Below are 19499 nucleotides of genomic sequence, written 5' to 3'. Positions count from 1 at the left end.
GAAAGACATGTTCCCTGTGGGAAGTGACTGTGGGGGTGAGGGTGGTACATCCTGAACAGTCAGGGAGGGGTGGTTGTGGCCATTCTTACTGAATGGGGTGAAAAAGCTGCTTGTGCCTCTGCTTACTTGTCAGGGCCTGAGATCACAGATGAGCTGGTGAAAGTGCTGCGCAGACGCCTGGATGAGGCCACCCTGGATATCATCACTGTGATGCTGGTGCGGAACTGCAAGCTGACCCCAGCAGATGTGGAGGTACCTCACTGGGTGTCTGCTCTGCTCATCCCAGAGCCCATAACACTTTCCTGGTTTTTGACCTCTCTCAGCCTTTCCTGCCCCAGGGCAGGGAAGACCAGGGCAGTTTGCTACACCCCATTCCCTGCTCCAGTGCTTGCTCAGGCTAGTTTTCACCAAGATATATGCTGTATGGGTGTCAGGGTGGGTGGGATATCCCCTTTCCAGGGGTTTGCAGTATGGCAGGGCCTCCCTGTGAATATCCCTGGCACATCTGCCCACATCTGTCTCAGGGTGCTGTCTATGGACCTGGGTTCTGCCCACCACACTCTCCCTTTGTATAGCCATCTGGCATAATTTGGATCAGTATCAGAGCCCCAGGGCATCCTGCTAGTCTCAGCTGAGTTTTAAAGCCTTCTCTTTGCAGTTTATCCAGCCCCCTGGGACGCCACCCACAGAGGTACTGCAGTTTGCACTGCCACCCTCTGCCCTGCCTTGGCTGCATGCGGTGGCCTACTACCTGCGCCAGAACCTGCTCATCTTCCTGCACACCCCAAAGTACACGGACAGCAATGTGGAGCACCACTTCAAGGTGAGGAGGGCTGTGAGCTGGGACAGCAGTCTGCTCACCTTCTACCTACTAATGGGGGCACTGGTTGGGGCAGCTCAGTCATTATGTTCCCAGCTCTGCCATGTAGGGTCAGAGAGGAACCGACACTGAATACTGAAGCCTGGAGGAGTTTTACAGGACTATGAGTAGATCCTTTTTGGCCTGGTATAAACTTGGACAGGCCTTGCTTTGATACAAGTGGTCACTTGCTGTGCAAAAAGCAGCAGGTACAAACCTCATGCCTACAGCCTTCTCCCAGGAGTATGGGAGAAGACCTCCTTGCAAAGCTGAGCTTGGCTCCCTGCATGGCTCTCTCAGATGTAAGGACTGAAACATCAGGGTTAATAAAAGTTTGGGAGCAGCTACCCACACCCTCAGCATGGCCATAGCAAGGATAGGTGAGGCCATACAACCCTGCACGGAGCTGTAGGAAGGTCCTTCTACCCAAGGCTGTACTGGCTGTGTCTGGATTGCTTGCAACAGGTCTGGGGATGAGCTCTGCACACACATGGGCCTCTGCTTCCAGTTAAGGCAAGTTCTCTAGTCTCGCTCACCATTCTTCTTTGCTCTCTTTAGCACTACTTCAACCACAGTGGGAGCATCCCTGACCAGGATCTCTATCTGTACAACAAGCCAGGTGGCCAAGGCACTGGTGGCAAAGGTACTGTGCTCAACTCACTTCTGAAACAGGGTATGGGGCTGTGTGTTGGAGAGCTGTTTCCCGTGCTGGAGAGCTCTGGGTGACTGAGGGCAGCCAGGGTCAGGGCAGCGTGTTCCTCTGATGGCTGGGAGGTGGGAAGGGTGTGTGCTTGGGGGACTGCATGCCCTTGCGTGTGTGGTCGAGCAAGCCAAGGCCTCCCACAGAGCAACTTGCTAAGCTTGGCCTGTTGCTGTAGGAAGCAGCTCTAGGTTGCAGTAACGGTGGGGGCATGACGCAGTGAGACCTCAGTAAGTGTGGGGCTCAGTGAGGCTGGAGCCTTGCCGTCAAGGGGTAGCTGAATGCTGCGTGTAACTGAGCATGGGCTGTGGGGGCAGTATCCTTGCTCTTTTCTCTGGACTGCTGGAGGAGGGATTGGATAGGGCCCATTCTACAGCAGGCTGTCATGTCATGTTTTCTCCAGGCCATGTGGTGTCACCTGGCCGTCACGTGTCTCGTGTCCCTAGTGCACCCTCTGAATGTTCTTCTGTTATGTAGGTACCATGTCGGACCTTGTGCAGCACCTCTTTCCACTCTCCCACTTCCAAGGTAGCACCTGTGGCTCCAAGTATTACTCCGGTTCCCTTTCCCATGCAGCTCCCTGGCCCCTCTGGTCCCTGCTGTTCTTGTTTTCCTCGTGTTGTGGCTTCAGCTCCGACTCCTCTATGTGTTTGTGTATGTGTGTCCATTTAGCTGAGCCTGCTGCCCTGAGATGGCAGCTCTGCAGTCCCTGGCTGTTGAGGTCCGTGTGCTGCCCTGTTAGCTTGCAAGCAGTGAACTCCAAAAGTCCTTCACACATTTTTCTCCACAGGTCCAAGCAGGCATCTCCTCCCTGAGGAAGACAGGTCATGATGTTTCAGCTGTGGTTTCATGCTCCAGGGTGTAGCACCATGACTCTCCTAGTGACTGTGTCCTGGTGTGGGGGTTCCCTTGCATGCCAAGGGGCTAGAGTGGCTGGGCACCACTAGACGTGTACTTTATATTTCATGGAGCCTGAGCCAGAGGGGGCTCAGAGTCCCTCACAGATGGGAGGTAACAACTCCCTAGCACCCCACCTCTCCGTGGGATGGGATGGATGAGTACGTAGCCAAAACAGTGCACCGGGCAGTAAGATCCTTGGCAGCTCTTGCTAACTTACCTCTTCCCATAGCCCCAGAAATCAGGTCTTGAGTTTCTTACCTGTGATTTAGTGGTTGCATTTCAGCTTCTCTTTGCTCCTGTAACAAAACTGGAAGCCTTGTTCCCTGCGGTGGGGAGGCTAGTTTTTCTGCTGGTGGGGCAGGGGCAGCCATCATTTCTGCCCCAAGGGACTGAGCTAGCTGCAGGGTGTTGAGTACTTGGCGCTTGCTTGGCAAACCAGCCCTGTCTCAGGAAGCACATGCAAACGAGGAGTCTGCTCCTGCAGCTGCTGACCTGGCCTGCTTGAAAGCACAGTCATGGGTGTTCCCTCTCCAGAGCACGTGTCTCAGCACAAGGAGGACATGGGACATTGTGCTTGGTTGTTCTCATGTCCTCACCTGAGACGGACTGAAGCAGAGCGGAGCTACAGGAATGGATATAATAGGAAAATTTGCCAGAGAGAAGGAGGCTGAAGGGTCTCAGTCTGGGAGTTTATCCAGGAGCAAAAGAGAAGAATTGCTACATCTTAGTCTGCAGTGACCTGCATGAACATCCACTGTCATTCTGGTGGGCCCAGGGCTGACTGTCAAGACAGATAGATGAGGAGTTTGTGCCCTTTACTGTTTAAAGAGAGAAAGTCTGCTTGGGACAGCTCGTACTCACTGTTATGTGGGGCAGATTTGCTGTTCTGGGTAAAGTCCTGGTCCCCTCTACCTTTGATACTTAGGAGATTACAAAATTCTCCATTGTTTGCTGGATAAAGGGTTGTTCCTGTGCCTGTCTGGGGAAGAGGTATGTCAGAGCTCGCTGCACAGCACATCGGAGATAAGGCAGCTCCTGTACTTTTTCTCAAGTGGAGGGGTGCTCATAGGTGTGGAGTTCCCTTTCCTCAGTCTGAGTGCAAGTGAGCTGCCCTCTGACTTGAATGCCCACCTCTCTCCTTTGGGAGCACTTCTCTCCATCCCAATGCCCTCTCCTTTGCATCTGGCATGTCTTGGAGGAAAGGTTGCTGCAGAGCTTATGCTTCATTAGGAATGATGGAGACCAGGTGGTTGTGCTGCTAATTAGGCCTGGGCACAGTCTGCTGGGGCTGGATTTGTCTCAGCACAGGAGGGCACCCATTCTCTACACGGTGCTGTGGATCCAGCTAGGTGCAGTTTGGTTGCTCTGTGGCAGCAGAGTCTGGTGTCACTCCTGTCCCTTGCTGGGATGGAAAGGGACAGAGCATGGGCTCAGTAATGCTCTGAGGCTGAGGTGGTTTGGATCTGGACACATCACCCTTTGGCAGCATTGGGGCAGCTTTGCCATGCAGTCACCCAAGTGCTGGCTTAGTCACAGGGCTTTGAAAGGATGTGGGAGCAACTAGGGTTACAGCATGGGGCTTGGACCTCATAACTGCATCCCTGTTGCTGCTCCCCTGGTGCCCTGGCCAGTGAGCTGGACCACAGGGAGGGAGCTCCTGTTTCCACTCTGGTCTGTAGCAGGGCTTCTCCTTCTGTGTGGCCCATGGGCTGCAGAGCAAGCACCACACAGCTGCTCTGCATCTCTGAACTGTCCTGTTCTGTGTGCGTAGGGAGGCTACAGGCAGGGCCTAAATTTTACTCTGCAGCAACTCCAGGCTAATACTACATGTCAACCTGCTTTGTCCCCAGCCTTGGTGATAGGAGTGTGTGGAGAAGGCCTTGAAATCAGATCTTGCACAGTGGGGAAGGGGCCATGAGTGTAATCTACAACAAGGTGTCATGTATACAGCCTTTCTCTGCAGGGACTCGAGGTCCTTCATAGCCTGGAGAGGGCTGCTGGAGAGTATCTGGGCTCTGTACTCTGTCCCTTAAGAGGATAGGGATGGTGAGCCCCATCCTGGATTTCTCTGCGTAAAGGACCTTCTGGGGCAAATGGAGATACTTTCCTCTTGCATATGGGGCTGGACAACCCAGGAAGCTCCTGCAGGACAAGAAAAAAGCTGCTGTGATGCTGCAGGAGAGAGATTCTTGGGATAATGGGGATACCTTGTGCCAAACACCATGCTTCTTACCCTGCCTCCCCATGGGCACAGCTAGCCTCTGCTCCCCTGGCTGCCCCCCCGCCTGTGGGCCCTGCCTGCCACGTGGCACTGTGCAACCCAAGTGGTGACACGATGGTCCCAGGTGTGGGGTGGCAAGCTGTAGGCAGTGCAGGGGTGCACCCAGTGCTGGGCTGACGGAGGCTGTCTCGGGGTCTTCCCTACAGGAATTGCATGCATTGCACTGACGTTTGTGGATGAGCACGGCAACCCCACCTCGCTACCCCATGGGGAGAGGCCCGACCCAACGAAGCTGCCTTCCTCCTCGCCCATCACGGGCCTGCTGCAGGATGCCGACTTCGAAAGCCTCACCGCAGTCAGCAGGCACCAGCCAGAAGCTGGCATCCTGCATTCAGGTAGGGAGTAAAACAGGCCACAAAATGCCAATTCCCTGCTGCCTCCGCGTCCTCTGGGTCACCTAGGAGGGCTGGCGAACGTGGGGGTGCAGAGCCATGCAGGACTGCCCTTTCTCCACAGAGCCCCGTGTGCTGGTGCGGCTGGATATCTGGGAGAAGGGCAACATCAGCCTGCTGCAGCTGTCGGAGAAGCTGCGTGGGGCCCTGCGCCACGCTCTCTGCGATGCCGTCATGGAGTTCCTCGTGCTGCCAGCCCCACTCTGCGTGGAAGCCACCTGCCCCCTGGGTGCTGCAGACCTGGAGGAGCTGAGCTCTGCGGGTGAGAGCCCGGCTGGGACGGCCACCCCGAGCCCCCAGACAGCCTCGCTCCTCCTGCCTGGCCTGCGGGAGCTTCGCTGTGCTGGGGGAACTGGGGCTGAAGGGACTGGGAGAGAGGAAGCTGCTCTCCCCTCTGCAAGCTGTGCTGTGTGATGTCTTGGGGAAGAAGCATTGTAGAAGTTAGGGTTGGAAGATATATTTAAAGGTTTGTCTGCTCCCCAAGGCTGTCTACTTTGCTGGGTGTTGCTGAGGGCTCTCTCCCTTTTTTCCAGCCCCGCTCTAGCCAGCCCCAGTGGAGTGTATGGGGACAACCAGCAGTGTTGCAGCAGGAGGCTCTGGAGAACCTGATTTGCTCTGTTTCCACAGGAGGCCTAAGGAGGACCATGTCAGAGACCAAGGGCTTGGCCCTGGCCACTGGTGGGGCTGGCAGGAGCTGTCCTCCACCCTTGCACTTCACGTCTGCCCCTTCGTCCAGCTCTGGGGAGCCAGTGACACCCACAAGCAAGCTGGGACGCCGCAGCTTCTGGGACATGCTGGTAATGTTGTTGAGGGACCAGTGGGGAGCAGGGCCTGTAAGTCCTCATGGTGTGTCAGGCCAGGAAGAAAGGAGAGGAGGGATCTGGCTGGAGTCTGGAGGCTGGGCCGGTAGCAGGACTTTGAGATCAGGGTGCTAGCTGGGCTGTGCGTGTGGACAGCCTTAACTCACCCCCTTCTCCCTAGAGCAAGGCAGAGTCCTCGGAGCTGGGCAGCCCCAAGACTACTGACGACATTGTGCTGGAGAGACCAGAAGAGGCTCGCACCAGGCGGCGGCACAAGACTGAGAGCGTCAAGCAGCATCTGAGCCAGGATCGGGCCACAGCCACAGCTGAGCTAGAACAGGCACAGAGGCAAGCACAGCCTGCAGGCTGAGCAGCCGGGGTGTTGTTCCCCTCAGTCTGCTGTACGGCACTCCACAGCCTGTCATCCTGCTGGCTCTGTCTGCATCTTAACCCACTGGACCACAACCGCTTTCCTTGCGGTTTCTCCCTTACACAGCCAGTTAGGGGAGCTGCCTTCCACACACAAAGCCTCAATCCTTATTGCTGAAGTGCTGCTGGGAGCACTGCTGGTTCTCCCTGCCAGAGATCCCTTCCCTGTGTTGTGGGGCCCTGTGCAACACCTGACACCCCTATGGCTACTGATGCAGAAGGGACCAAGCTCAAGGGCTGTAACAACCCCCAGGATCGGGCCACAGCCACAGCTGAGCTAGAACAGGCACAGAGGCAAGCACAGCCTGCAGGCTGAGCAGCCGGGGTGTTGTTCCCCTCAGTCTGCTGTACGGCACTCCACAGCCTGTCATCCTGCTGGCTCTGTCTGCATCTTAACCCACTGGACCACAACCGCTTTCCTTGCGGTTTCTCCCTTACACAGCCAGTTAGGGGAGCTGCCTTCCACACACAAAGCCTCAATCCTTATTGCTGAAGTGCTGCTGGGAGCACTGCTGGTTCTCCCTGCCAGAGATCCCTTCCCTGTGTTGTGGGGCCCTGTGCAACACCTGACACCCCTATGGCTACTGATGCAGAAGGGACCAAGCTCAAGGGCTGTAACAACCCAGGGGGCTCACCGGGCTCTGTTCTGAAGCTGGGTGGGGAGAGACCATTGCATCTTTGTGCCTTCATTGCTCTTGACTTTGATCTGGTATAACTGTGCTTCCCTTTCCTCTTCCCAGGCGCCGAGCCTGCCAGTTGGAAGAAGGGGATGTAGGTACCATGCACCCACTCTTCAATCAAACCTGCCAGCAGTGGATGGCATTCATGAACCACCTGGGTATGTATCTTGGGTCCCAGCTCCTCTACATAGGCTGGGGATGGGCCTTTCTCCCCGGACCTCCAAAGACAATCCCTTATATGGCACCAAGCCATCTGCCTTCATCCCTTGCTGATCTCTACCTAGTTATGCACCCTATGTCTTCCCAGACCTCACTGGTGTGCCATTGGTCTCAGGGCCAGCATCAGCATTACAAAGCTATGGCAGGAGTCTGGGCATGTATCTCTGTGCACCAGAACAAACCTACTAAGGCCTGTGGTTGCGCCTGCGATGCTCCAAGTCCAGGGCTTGCAGTAGTGAAGGAGCTCCCAGATGTAGCAGGGAGGGAGGATCTGAGCTTCTGCAACATGCTCTGGGGCTATGAAGCTGTGTGGGAGACCCTCAGTCTTGCAGGAGGGAGAAGAGGAGGTATGCCCTTCTTATGGTGGGATTTGGGCCTTTGTGGCTGCCCTGTTGCTGCTTTCTGGATAACTCTCACTTCAGTGTTTATGCATCCTCTCACACCTCCTGGTGGCAAGGTAGAGCTGTCCTCCAGCCAGGGGACAGGGAATAAGTGGGGGAATAAAATGCCATGCTCAGGACTTGCAGGGAGTTTGGTCCAGGTCCCACTTTGGGCCAGAGCCTGAAACCAGGGGTTATTTCAGCTTTTTGTCTTCTCCTCCTCCACATGAGGTCCTTGTTCTCCAGCTCTGCCTGCCTGAGTCCTTAACAGCAGGACTTGGCCTGCTCTGGGCTCCCTTAGCCCTCCCTGCAGCCCAGGCAGGCAGGGCTTGGCTCTGGGGCAGCTTGGTGCCTTGTCCTACAGTGCCTTCTTCCATGCAGGGTGCCCATCTGTGCAGCAGTGCTCATTGGAGATTGTGTCCCGTTTCCTCCTGTCCTCCATCCTGGTGGAAGTGGTGAGCCTGGTCACTACCCTAGCGAGTGACACCACTGTCAAGGTGTTTGAGCAGATCTGGTGAGTTACACAGTTCATAAGGATCTACTTGGCACCAGCAAATGCCGATCAGCTGTGCCAGCCCCTGCTCCCATGGCTCTATTTGTCAGCCACCTCTGGTGCTCTTCTCTGCAGCTACCATCGGGGCACTGCCTTCCTGCCCTATAAGCCTGGCCAGAGCAGCAGCCCTCGCCCTGCAGCCGTCAGGCACTTCATCCTGCTGGGACGCAACTTCCAGCAGTGGCGTTGCAGCACAGAACAGGGTGAGTGCTCAGCCAGGATCCACAGGACTGTGTGCTGGGGGCTCTTAGGGTGGGAGATGCATGAGCAGGGTTCCCCTCTTCGCTGGGACAGACTGCTTGTGTCTGGAGGTGGGCAGTGGGTTGTCTGTTTTTGGCTCCTGAGACCTTATTGTCAAATTTGCTTATAACTGCTTATTTCAATATGAGTTGAGCAGTACTGTGGCACAGCATCCTGTCATACCACGTTAATGGCATGGGGAATGTAAGAGTGGGATGGACTGGTCTGAGGGTCATAACTCTGTCTTCTTTCAGCTCACAAAGGGCTCCAGCGCTTTGAGGCTATGGAATTCAGCTCGGCAGAGAGAGGCTCTGACCCAAGCCTTGTCGGACGAGACCTGGCACCTCGGCAAAGGTTCCTTTTCATGGAGATCATTGACAAAAAGGTAGTAATGATGCCTGGGTGATGTTGTCTCCCTGAAAGACAAGCTGTTCCCAACTCGCCCAGGGCTAGAAAGAGGAGAGGAAGAGTGCTTCTGCAGGCCACCAACCTTCCCTGGGCAGGAGCCCTCCAGAGCAGCAGTGCAGGACATCTCTGCTCATGCTGCAAATAGAGCTGGGGGTTCCCTGCAGCACTGTGAGGAGTGCTAGCCCTCACTGCCTCTGACTTCAGGTGCCCCCCTGTGGACTATAATTGCCCTTTCCCTGCCCATAGCAAGGTCCACATCAGGCTGAGCACTTGTGCTGCCAGTGCAAGCACCTCCACCGCTGCTGTGGCTGGGAACAGGGGGGCTGTGAATGAGCTGTTGCCACTCTCCCTGTCCCAGCCTTGCCGTTTGAAACTGGCTGGAGCTGCAGCAAGTACCACCCAGAGCAGCCTGTGTCTGAGCAGGTTTCTCAGCCTTCCTCCCCCTCCTCTTTCTCCAGCTGACGCTCTACACCTACAACTGGTCCCCAGACCTGGGGACCAACCTGAACTGCTCACTTACTCGCCTGCTGCAGTGGCAGAATGCCCGGTCCCACATCGTGCACTGCCTGCTCAGCCAGAAGCTGGGACTCTTCCACCACCACTGCTTCATGGACACACCATGGCATGAGGACAGCAAGCAGGTAAGTAACCCTGCAGGACAGGGTAGTCCTTTCCTCTTCAGGAAGGACCTTGCCAACTTGAGGCTCTGACAAAGGTAGCAGACACTTCTGTGGTTTTGTGTGCTGGTTGGCAAAGCATCCCGAGGTGCTCATGTGTCTGTCTGTGGCTGTGTCCAGCCAGACTGTTGCTGTCTACTCTTGGAGACAGCCAGAAGTGGAAAGGGAAGCAGATTCTGCTGTTGGCAGCACTTATCTGTAACTAGATCATTTAGGGTGGAGGAGGCTGGGGAATGGGCTTCCCGTTGCACATTAGGGCCATGCTGGGCCAACACCTGCTCTCCTCAGGACTGGTGATGGAGAAGGCCAACAGATATGTCTGCAGATGGCCAGAAATGGGTTTACTCTGTTCTTGTGGGTTCTTTCTCCAAGGCTGGCAGTAAGGAGGCTTTCATGGCTGTGTCTGCTTGCTTAGGAGCCAAATCCTTTCCTGAACTCCACTTTGGAGGTGGATGCACTGATCCGGAGCTCCAGCCCCCCACCTAGCAAGGAGCAAGGCCGGCTGAGCAGCTCTGCCCGCAGCCTTCCGCCTCTGCACTTCCACCCCGATGTGGTCCCCTTTGATGAAGCTCTCCGGGATGTTACCACCATCAAGCGCATACCCCACGGGCCTGAGTTGGGACCTTTTGACCCTGTGTCTTGGCATGGGGCCCAGTTCCTGGAAATCAAGAGCATGGAGAGGAAAGGTAAAGCAAGGGGCTTGATATCACAGGAGCCTGCCTTATCATCTCGCTCCTGGGAAAGCTGCTCAGAAAGAGCAAAACAAGAGTTCTGGCAGAGGGGACAGTTTTCAGCTGCTCCTGCCAGGGGGCTGTGAGGGGATGGGTTACGGCCTGAGTAGGGTGGGAGTGAAGGGGAGTGGCAATACTTGGGGCTGTGGCTTGTTACTCTTGTGGCTTCTCTCTTTCCTCCAGAACTGGAGAAGCAGATGAAGATTGAGAATCTCTTTGTTACCTGGCAGCAGAGATCAGCACAGTCCAACATGCCTATCAGTGTGAGTGCAGCCCAGGCAGCAGGCTGGGCCTTCTTACAGTGCACTGGAAGCACCAGCTTGCCTATAGCAAAGGGGAGCACTGGAGCTCAGAGCAGGATGTGTGTTGGGGATGGTGTTTGGCAGTGGAGCAGTGCTCTCCACTTGAACTTCTGGGGTTGCTGGGCTCTAGCGCGACTCTTGGGAATGGGGTCTCGCTGCCCAGCACTGGGAAGGCTGTAAAGCAGAGGGTTCCCTCTAGAGTTTGATCCCTGTTTGAGCAGCAGCGCAGTGTTACAGACTTGTGTTCCCAGGCTTGATGAGGGAAGTGTGCTGTTAACTGTGTTCCTCTTGGGCTGTGCAGCTGGCAGACCTGGAGACCCTGAAGCAGTCCTCACGCCTGGTTCACTACTGTGCTACCCCCTTGCTGTTTGACCCAGCCTTCCGGCAGCAGATCCAGACTGACCAGCAGGGCAAGGTAGAGGGAAAGGTGAGTGTCAGCAAGCACCAGTGGGGTTGGGCTTTGTGCACTGGGGCAAAGGATGGCTTTGCAATCTTTTCCCAAGACAGGCTCAACCCTGCATTACAGGATAAATTTGCACACTGTAAGATGGAGACTGAGAAAATCCTTGAGTCCTCGAAGCCTTTTTCCTGCAGCCACACCATCTCTGGGGAAGACTGACTTCCATTTTCTACCCAGGGAATTCAGGACTGACTCTAGCAAAGCCATCAGAGAGTGCTGTCTGGTACTGATCAGTGAGGAAGCAAACTTCACTTTATGCATTCAGCAGCCAGACCTGGTAAACCTTGCCTGGACCCAGCAAATAGCTAGAACAATTGAAAGCAAACCAGCTGAATCCTGAGCAGGTTGCCACCTGACAGGCTCTAACCGGTGCAGATCCCGCACCGGCTGTTCACGGTCTGCATGTGTGTCAGAAGGGAAGAACAGGCTGTTGTAATTTATCTAAATGTCAAAAGGATTCTGACAGGGTCTTTAAACAGAGATTGCTACAGAAATTGAGCACTCACAAGAGAAAGGAAAAGTATCATCACAGAATGAAAACTTCACTTTGTTTTTGGAACAGAGCAAAACGAAAATTGGTTATTCAATTTGAAGAGCCTGGCAGCAGGGTTTTCAAGGTTGTGTATTGGGTTCTGCATCTCCAGATCATTTATTGCAGTACATATGAGGCGCCAAGCTTTGCAATGCTGTGTGGCTGTTCAGATGGGTGAGAACAGAAAGAGGCTGCAAGGAACTCAAGAGGGACCTGAGTAGCCTGTGAAATGAGAGGTATTGTGGGAGCTGGGACCTGGTTCTCAGTAAAACAGAGCACCATGTGGAGAGAAACTTGAACTCCTCCTGTATTGTACGCTAACTGCAGAGCCTGCACGGAGCAGACAGCTCAGTTAGTTTCTTCAGTTTGTGAACAGTTGCTTGCAAAAGGCAAACTGTTTAGAGCACATCAGAAAGGGGTGTTATGTATTATGGGTAATATTCCAATATGTTTCTAGAAGACTAATGTATTCGTGTCTTCATCTGGACAGCAAGCGTGAGACCAAGCATCTTGTGGCAGAAGCACTGAACTAGAGAGACTCGGAGAAGGTCAGAGAGTAGTCAGAGAGACCCCAGATAAAGAGACTGCTCCTGGGGTAGGTGAATGAAAGGGCAGATAGAAATATGTAAAAGAGCCACAGGCTTGAAGTAGAGAGATCAAGAAAAGAAACCTCAGTCTCTCACGGCACAAAGACAAGGGGTTTTCAAGACACCAAAAAGAGAACTGAAAATGATCAAAAGGAAAAACTGTTCCTATACAGTGCTGCTCACCTACTAGTAAATCCTGAGAAGTCAGCAGGGTTCATAAGGGGACTGGGCTCTTACTGTGGCAGTAGGAGCTGAAGCTCTGAGCGTTGTGTGAACCAGTTGTGAGCCACTAAAACTTTGTGGAAGCTGTTCTGTTGGGGGAGATGTGAATGACCGCCTTCTGCCAAGGCACCTTTTCCTGCAGTCTGTTGAAGTGCTGTTAGGTCAATCCATGGCTGGGTGAAATTTGGATCTTGTGTTTTGACACATGCACTAGGACAGGGTTTGAGGAAACAGCTGTTGGGGCTCTCTGGCAGAGGGAGATCTGCCCTCTGCTCAACCAGAGCAGCTGGTGGTGTCACCTGCTGGGGCCGGATGCAGCAGGTCTCCTTAGGAAATTATTTTTCTCTTCCAGAAGCGCCACCGCTCAAATGACTCTACAGCTTCAGGGAGGGACCGCAGCCACAGCTGTGACTCGGCGGAATCGCTGCCCTGCAAGGTGAAGGAGGAGCCCTGGCTGCAGGAGATGTGCAATGCCTTCTTGCAGCAATACATCCAGTACCTGCAGAGCATGGGCTTCATTCTGGTCCAGGTTCGGCCACCCTCGCCTACCACTCGCAGGTCAGTGACGTTCTGGGCACCCTGTTGTTGAAGGGCTGACACACTAAGCTGTGCCCTGGTTTGACACAACAGGGGACATTGGCTCCACTGCTGAAGGCTCTCTCTGTTGTCATTTCTAGTAGCACAAGCCGGATCCGAGCTCTGGCAGCAATGGGTGTGGAGGGGAGAGGGTCCTTTTCCTACTCGAAGCCAAAAGCAGAGGGGAGTCCAAAGGTGAGTGCATGTCTATTAGAGATGTGGAACTGGGATGGAAGTCAGGCTGTGGAGTGGAACAGTTCTGGTTGGCTTTTGAATTGGTTTCAGACAGAAAGGATGTGAGAGGGCAGAGGAAACACTGAAGCCCAAAAAAGAGTCTGTCTAGACCAGCACCATCTTTGGGATGTTGGGTCAGATAAGACCTCCTTGCCCTCCTGCGTGTCTTCCTGTAGCCCCTTCCTGGGACTGGGTGGAAGCAGGGAAAATTTCAAAAGGACAGCAACAGCTTGGAGGGGGCTCAGAAGAACAGGGTGGCCTGGGGCCAGGACAGCTGCCTTTGAGTGTGGTTCTGGAGGTTTACCTGTCAGAGAAGCCTCAGCATCTGTGGTGAAGGGCAATTCTGGGGCAGAAGGATCTTTAGTTAAAAGTTGAGATGAATGATGAAGTTGAAGGGATCAGAGAAGATAAACAGAATGGCTCTACAGAGCAGGCTGAGGCTGTTAATTTCTAAAGAAGTGGCAACTAGGGAGGGACAGGACAGAGCTCTACTAAATCACAGCAAGCCTGGAAAGGGATTGAGTCCTTGCTGTCTTACTTGATACAACACCTAGAGACCATCAAATGAAAGTATTGGGAGCCAGTTTCAAAGCAAAAGGGAGTGTTTCTTTGTGCAGCAGGTAACAGTGGTCTTTACCAAAAGGTTTTGTGAACACTTAAGAGTTTACATGAGTTTTGTGAACATACAAGCTTACAAGAGTTAATAGGTAAGTACCTGGAAGAGGATTCCATCTGCATCACTGGATAGGCAGAAACAATCTGTGGCTCATGAAATCACCCAAGGATGATGGGAACACAGAGCATTTGCTCACCCCTTTCTGACACTTGCCTGGCACCTAACTTTGGCTGATGTTGGTACGAGATTGTGGGCAAGACAACACCTTGCAGTTAAAATGAGAAGAGAGCAAGCCACTGGAACAATGTAACAGGGGGCAAGTGAATTTGCTGGCAGCTAAGCTCTGTGTCTGGACTGGGTGCCTCTGATAGCTGCTGTGTCAAGCAGATGTGATGGTCTGGGGAGTGCTCAGCAGGGAGAGGTGGGACAAGGTTTTGTGGGCAGCATCACTCCTCAGCTCACAGTGTCCTCAAACTCTAGAGACGCCCTGTCCCGAGTAAGCAGGAGGCAAAGGGAGCAGTGTGCTTGGTGTGCTCTCTTGAAGGCTGTTTATGAGGTTTGTTGGATTTTTTTTTTTTTTGCAGTCAGCTCTGGCATGTCTGCTCTCCTCCCTCCAGTGAAGGCGGTCAGTTAGAATCATAGAAACATTAAGGTTGGAAAAGACCTCTAAGATCATCAAGTCCAACTGTCAACCCAACACCACCATGCCTACTAAACCATGTCCCATAGTGCCACGTCTACACGTTTTTTGAACACCTCCAGGGATGGTGACTTCACCACCTCTCTGGTTCCAATGTTTGACCACTCTTTCAGTAAAGAAATTTTTCCTAATATCCAATCGAAACCTCCCTGGCACAACTTGAGGCCATTCCCTCTCATCCTATTGCTTGTTACTTGGGAGAAGAGACTGACACCCACCTTGCTACAACCCCCTTTCAGGTAGTTGTAGAGAGTGAGGCCATCTCCCCTTGGCCTCCTCTTCTCCAGACTAAACAACCCCAGTTCCCTCAGCCGCTCCTCACAGGACCTGTTCTCCAAGTCACCAAGGCTGATGAGGCTCCTCTATTTCCACCTCTGCCACAGAGCCTTGTGGAGGCCTCACACTCTGGTGTGCGGGCTGCGCTCCTGTGCCAGACAGCCTCTCCACCTTTGTCCTTCTCTTCCCAGAGCACAAACCCTGCTGTTGCTGCCTATCATCTACAGAGAGCTCTTCCAGGTGGGATTGTGCTGATGGAGTTGGCCTTCCAGGTAAGAAAGAACAAGAAATAAAGTATGATCTCCAGGGGTTCGGGGACAGTCTTCAGAGGTGACAGAGTGAGCGATGAGGAGGAGTGCAGCAGGGACATGTGATTCTTCCTTTCTTGTCCTGCCTCTTCTACGGTCCTGCAGGATCATCTAGGGATGGTTCTGCAGGGCTCAGAGCAGTAAGAATTGCCTGGAGGGGGGACTAACAAAAGATGCAAGTGCCCAGCACCAGGTAGGGTGCTCTGTGCTCAGCCATGTGTTGGCTGGACCAGCTTGGTTCAGACAGGAGTCAGACAGGAGCTAGAGTTTCTGGGACCCAGCCCAGACAGTGAAGCATGGGGACACTTCTCCTTCCCTGGATAGGCTCAAGGCCTGTGCTGTGCTTGTGTGCTCTCTCCTCCAGGGCTATTACTTCTGTGTGAAGCAGTACGCGCTGGAGTGCTCACGGATCCCCATGGGCCAGTCTGTGAACTCCCAGGTAATGCCTTTGCAGGCACAGCCAGCGTTCCTCAGGGTCAGGGGCTGCTGTGGGAGAGGCAGCGATCTCTGGGACAGAGTGGGCATTTCAGGTGCAGCAAGTTCTAAAGAGCTCTGCTCTCTCCTCCTGGAAAAGCAGAGCTGTGCAGAGCCTTTTGCAGCCACTTGCACCCCACATCCTGCTGCTTGAGCAGATTTGGGAGTGCAGTGAAACAGGGTGGGAGGTTTGGCAAGAGGATGACTCTTGTCCTAGTTTGGGGAGCAAGACAGAGCAGGCTGGGAAGGAATAGGAGCAATTCTGGCAAAGATGACTGCTTCAGGGAAGGTCAGTGCATGGGAAGCTAGAAGCACTCTGCTTCCCTTGGAACAAAAGGGAAGCAGAATGGGAACAGGGTTCTGTGAACATGGATGGCTGCCCTTTGATGGAGAAAACAATTTTCTGCACCATGAGCCCTGGTTCTTGATACCTCTGTGCCTTGCTCTACAGCACCATGGGGTTGCCTGCTCCCTTCTCTTTTGGTGTGTCAGGGTGTCTCCTGCCTGTCCCCAGTGTGCTGGGGTGGCTGTCTAGAGGCTGGTCAGCCCCAGCTGACCCCAGCCCCAGCCCACTTTGAGGCAGGAGGTATGCATGACCACACTGTCCTTTCCAAGGTGGCTCTGTAGCAAGGCTGCATCTTATATATGCTGAGAGTAGCTCTTCCAAGCTTAGAGCCTGCCAGGGCCTCGCCTGAGGGTTTGCTGGGCCTTTCCTGGGAAGCCTGCACATGCACAGGGCAGGGTTACCAGGCTGCAGCTGGCATTGCAGGGAACATCCAGGCTTTCTCTGGCTGACTTGAAAAAAGACTTTGCCTGGTTTTGCAGTCGGAGAGGATGGTCCTGGGAGCAGCAGGCAAGAGGTGTGGGGCTTGCTGCAGGGCCCTGGCCAACCTTCCCACTTGCTGGGACTAGCCCAGAATTCCCCCAGATGGGACAGCTGGGTTCCTCTGCCCCTTCTCTCCCCTTGACCCACCCTGGGCCTCTGCAGGACAGGCTGGATGCAGGAACAGGGCTGGGCAGTGCTTGTCCCTCTTCCCACTGGCTGTGCATCTCTCTCCATCAGGGCACTCTTACAGCCAGAGCTCGCAGCAAGAGCTGCATGGGACCCAGCTCCGTCTCTGAGTCTGCGGTATGTCCTCTCCTCCCGCTGCCCTGCTGGGCACGGCAGGACCTGCCAGTGCAGGGCTGAACCTCCCACTGTCTGTGCTTCCTTCTTCCACCCTTCTGCCCCAGTGCCCAGCTGCGGGAGCTGCCTCTTGCCTCCTGTGCCAGTGCCTTCTGTAGCAGCACATACCAGAGTGGGCAGCACAGCTTGGCAGGAGGATGGGGTGGGCTTCAGGTGCTGGCATGGGGGCAGCGCCTTGTGTTTCTTGCTCTTCGCCCTGCTTTTCCTGGGTCAGAGCTGTAGGCTCCTCTCTGGGCTCCTCCTGGCTGTGCGGGTTGCCCTCTGGCTCACGGCAGCAGCAACGCGGGTGGTGCAGAGCGAGGGCAGCCTGTTCTCATGCCAATACCTCCTGCCTGGTGGTTTTCCCTGCTTGCCCCTTCTTAAACCAAGGGATTATGGTGTGGGTCAACTGCCCAAAGGTGTCAGAGAGCCAAAAGACATTAAAAAACTGTGGGCTCCTGGCATGAGGTCAAGGCTGAGGCCTTCACCAACGCTGTTCCCTGGCACCGTGGGGGGGCAGGGGGGGAGGAAGGGGTGCGTGTGAAGGCTGCTGCTGCCCCAGTGCAGGACTGGCACGCTGGGCAGAGGTGGTGGCTGTGTGCCGAAGGGGCCCTCCCTTTGGGCACAGCTGTGACACACCAGCCACTGCTGGATCTGGCTTCCCAGTGGCCAGTGTGGGTCCCTGTTAGTTGCTGAGCACAGGGCATTAGCAGCTCTGCTGTTGCCCATCTCTGGGTCCAACTACTCCCCACAGGCCCCTGTGCTGCCCCCTGCTCTCAGGGGACATTTAGAGAGTCAGTCTTTGCCTGTAGGTCCAGAATTTGCTGGGGCCCCAGCCCTGGCATGTCCTGTACCTGCTCAGGGACTAGGCAGTGCAGAGCAGCACTCATCTGAAGGAGGCTGTGTCCTCCTTCACAGCCACATGGCATTCAGCTCAAGGGGAAGATGAACCTCATGCCAAAAGGGAGGCAGTGCCGAGCAGTCTGTGCTGCTACTGGAGACCAGGAGTGGGGTCAAGTGTGGAAGGAGCCACCAAGCTGGATCCCTTGGGGCTAGGTCTGCTATTTGCAATGTGCACACAGCTTCTCAGCTGCCTTCTGCTCTGGTGTCATGGCAGGGGTGGCTGTACTGGCTCTGCCATGCCTTGTTGCCAGCAGGGCTTTTGCAGGAGGGTGTGAGGTACCTGGTAACATTCTTGCCTTGACTCCCTGTGCCTCTGCAGCTCTCTATGCTCTTCACGGAGGAGTGTGACAAGGTGCGGGACCTCATGCACGTGCATTCATTCAGCTACGACTTCCACTTGCGTATAGTCCACCAGTATCTGCTGGGTTCCCACATGACTCTCCGCCAGGGCTACCATCTCACCAGCTTCCTGGAGGATTTCATTGCCCACCACACCGACATCCCCAAATTTGGCCGCAACCACGTTTTCCAAGGTGTGTAGCTCAACATGTGATCAGTCTGGGGTTGGTCTCCGGCCCGAAACTTGGCAAAAGGTTTCCAAGTGCTGTACAAATAAACCTGATCTCTGGAGTATCCAGCTAAATGATGGGGAGAGGGTGACATGAGGGGCCCAGCTCTAGGAGAAGTTCTTGCTGCTCTGTTGTGGAGAGGAGGTGGGTTGCTCTAGAGCTCTGTCTCCCAGAGTAGTTTGTAGGACACTGCTCAGCCTAGAAAAGAGGCACTGAGCGTCTCCTGTGACAAGCAACGTGTCCTCTTCCACTAGGCATGCTGGCCCTGCCCACCAACATGATCACTGCACACCAGCTGTACAACTACATTGCTGACCACGCCAACACCTACCACATGAAACCCCTACGCATGGCCCGGCCAGCCACGGGCAGTGACAACAAGAAGGGGACACCAGGCACAGAGCAGAACGAATATGCACTGGTCTCTATTTGGAACAGGTGAGTGTATCTGCTGCAAGTTCCTGGAGTTGCCAGAGTTTGGTGGGCACCCCCCAGTCCTTGGGGACACTGCCACAAGGTGCCAGCAAAGTGGACTGTTCCACATGGTTCCAGGCAGCAGTTCTGCCCAGCTTTTCTGAGGTGGCCAACAAGGGTGTGCCATGCATCTGAGCACATGCATTTGACATTTCCTGTAGCGCTTCTGAGGAGTTCTGCTGTGTCAAATTCCCCATGGCCCATAGTTCTGTTGTGACCAAGAGCTCTGGGGGAACAAAGTGAGGTCCCCTTCATACTGATGTTCTTTGCTCCCAGCTCGGGCTCCTACAAGGACTCTGAAGGTCTACGTCATCATGATGACTTCGATGTGTCCCTCCTGGTGTGTCACAGTGCAGCCCCGTTTGAGGAGCAAAGTGAGGCAGAGAGACGCATGCTTCGGTGAGCACTGGGGGCCCAGAGACATGACACCAAAGCTTCCTGGCTGGGGAGGAGGGCTCTGGGAGGGACTGGCTCTGTCTGGGACATCACAGGCAGATTTGGTGCTGTATGGGGAGGATCCTTGCAGGGAACTGGGCAGTGTCGTGTCTGTCCTTGTCTGGGCAGAGAAGTACCCTTACTGGAAGGGACAGAGAGACCCATGATTCATTTGCAGACCAGCTGAGAGGGCAGCAGCCCTTCCCCAGGTCACAAGTGTCTCCTTGCTCTCAGCTTGCGTTTCTACGTCATCATGACTAGCCAGCGGGAGCTCTTTCCCCGGCTCACGGCTGATATGCGACGCTTCAAGAAGCTGCCACGCTTGCAGCGAGAAGTGCTGGAGCCTGTGGTGGGCCGGGCGGCTTGGGAGGCAGCGGAACCGGAGACGAGTCTGGAGCGGCAGCAGCCAGCAGAGCG

At 54.7% G+C, this 19499-nt stretch overlaps 1 protein-coding gene across 1 annotated transcript in view; it reads left to right on the top strand.

Moving 5' to 3' along the window:
• The window catches only part of SZT2 (SZT2 subunit of KICSTOR complex), a 62036-nt gene that overhangs the window by 37664 nt on the left and 4873 nt on the right, over positions 1-19499 (top strand). The window contains exons 47-70 of the mRNA XM_035893547.1: positions 134-252; positions 659-823; positions 1418-1502; positions 4887-5075; positions 5197-5394; positions 5760-5929; positions 6114-6280; positions 7102-7199; positions 8022-8154; positions 8269-8396; positions 8688-8818; positions 9300-9482; positions 9934-10204; positions 10433-10512; positions 10853-10978; positions 12705-12910; positions 13030-13123; positions 14946-15026; positions 15427-15501; positions 16600-16665; positions 17924-18137; positions 18428-18611; positions 18924-19046; positions 19317-19499. Of these exons, the coding sequence (XP_035749440.1) occupies positions 134-252; positions 659-823; positions 1418-1502; positions 4887-5075; positions 5197-5394; positions 5760-5929; positions 6114-6280; positions 7102-7199; positions 8022-8154; positions 8269-8396; positions 8688-8818; positions 9300-9482; positions 9934-10204; positions 10433-10512; positions 10853-10978; positions 12705-12910; positions 13030-13123; positions 14946-15026; positions 15427-15501; positions 16600-16665; positions 17924-18137; positions 18428-18611; positions 18924-19046; positions 19317-19499 (3469 nt within the window). The remainder of the gene's footprint in view (positions 1-133; positions 253-658; positions 824-1417; positions 1503-4886; positions 5076-5196; positions 5395-5759; positions 5930-6113; positions 6281-7101; positions 7200-8021; positions 8155-8268; positions 8397-8687; positions 8819-9299; positions 9483-9933; positions 10205-10432; positions 10513-10852; positions 10979-12704; positions 12911-13029; positions 13124-14945; positions 15027-15426; positions 15502-16599; positions 16666-17923; positions 18138-18427; positions 18612-18923; positions 19047-19316) is intronic.

The sequence above is a fragment of the Egretta garzetta genome, unplaced genomic scaffold (genome assembly GCF_000687185.1).
Source record: "Egretta garzetta isolate BGI_Z169 unplaced genomic scaffold, ASM68718v1 scaffold75, whole genome shotgun sequence".
Classification (NCBI taxonomy): domain Eukaryota; kingdom Metazoa; phylum Chordata; class Aves; order Pelecaniformes; family Ardeidae; genus Egretta; species Egretta garzetta.
Note: the sequence above shows the minus strand (reverse complement) of the source record. Positions and strands in the feature narration are given on the sequence as shown.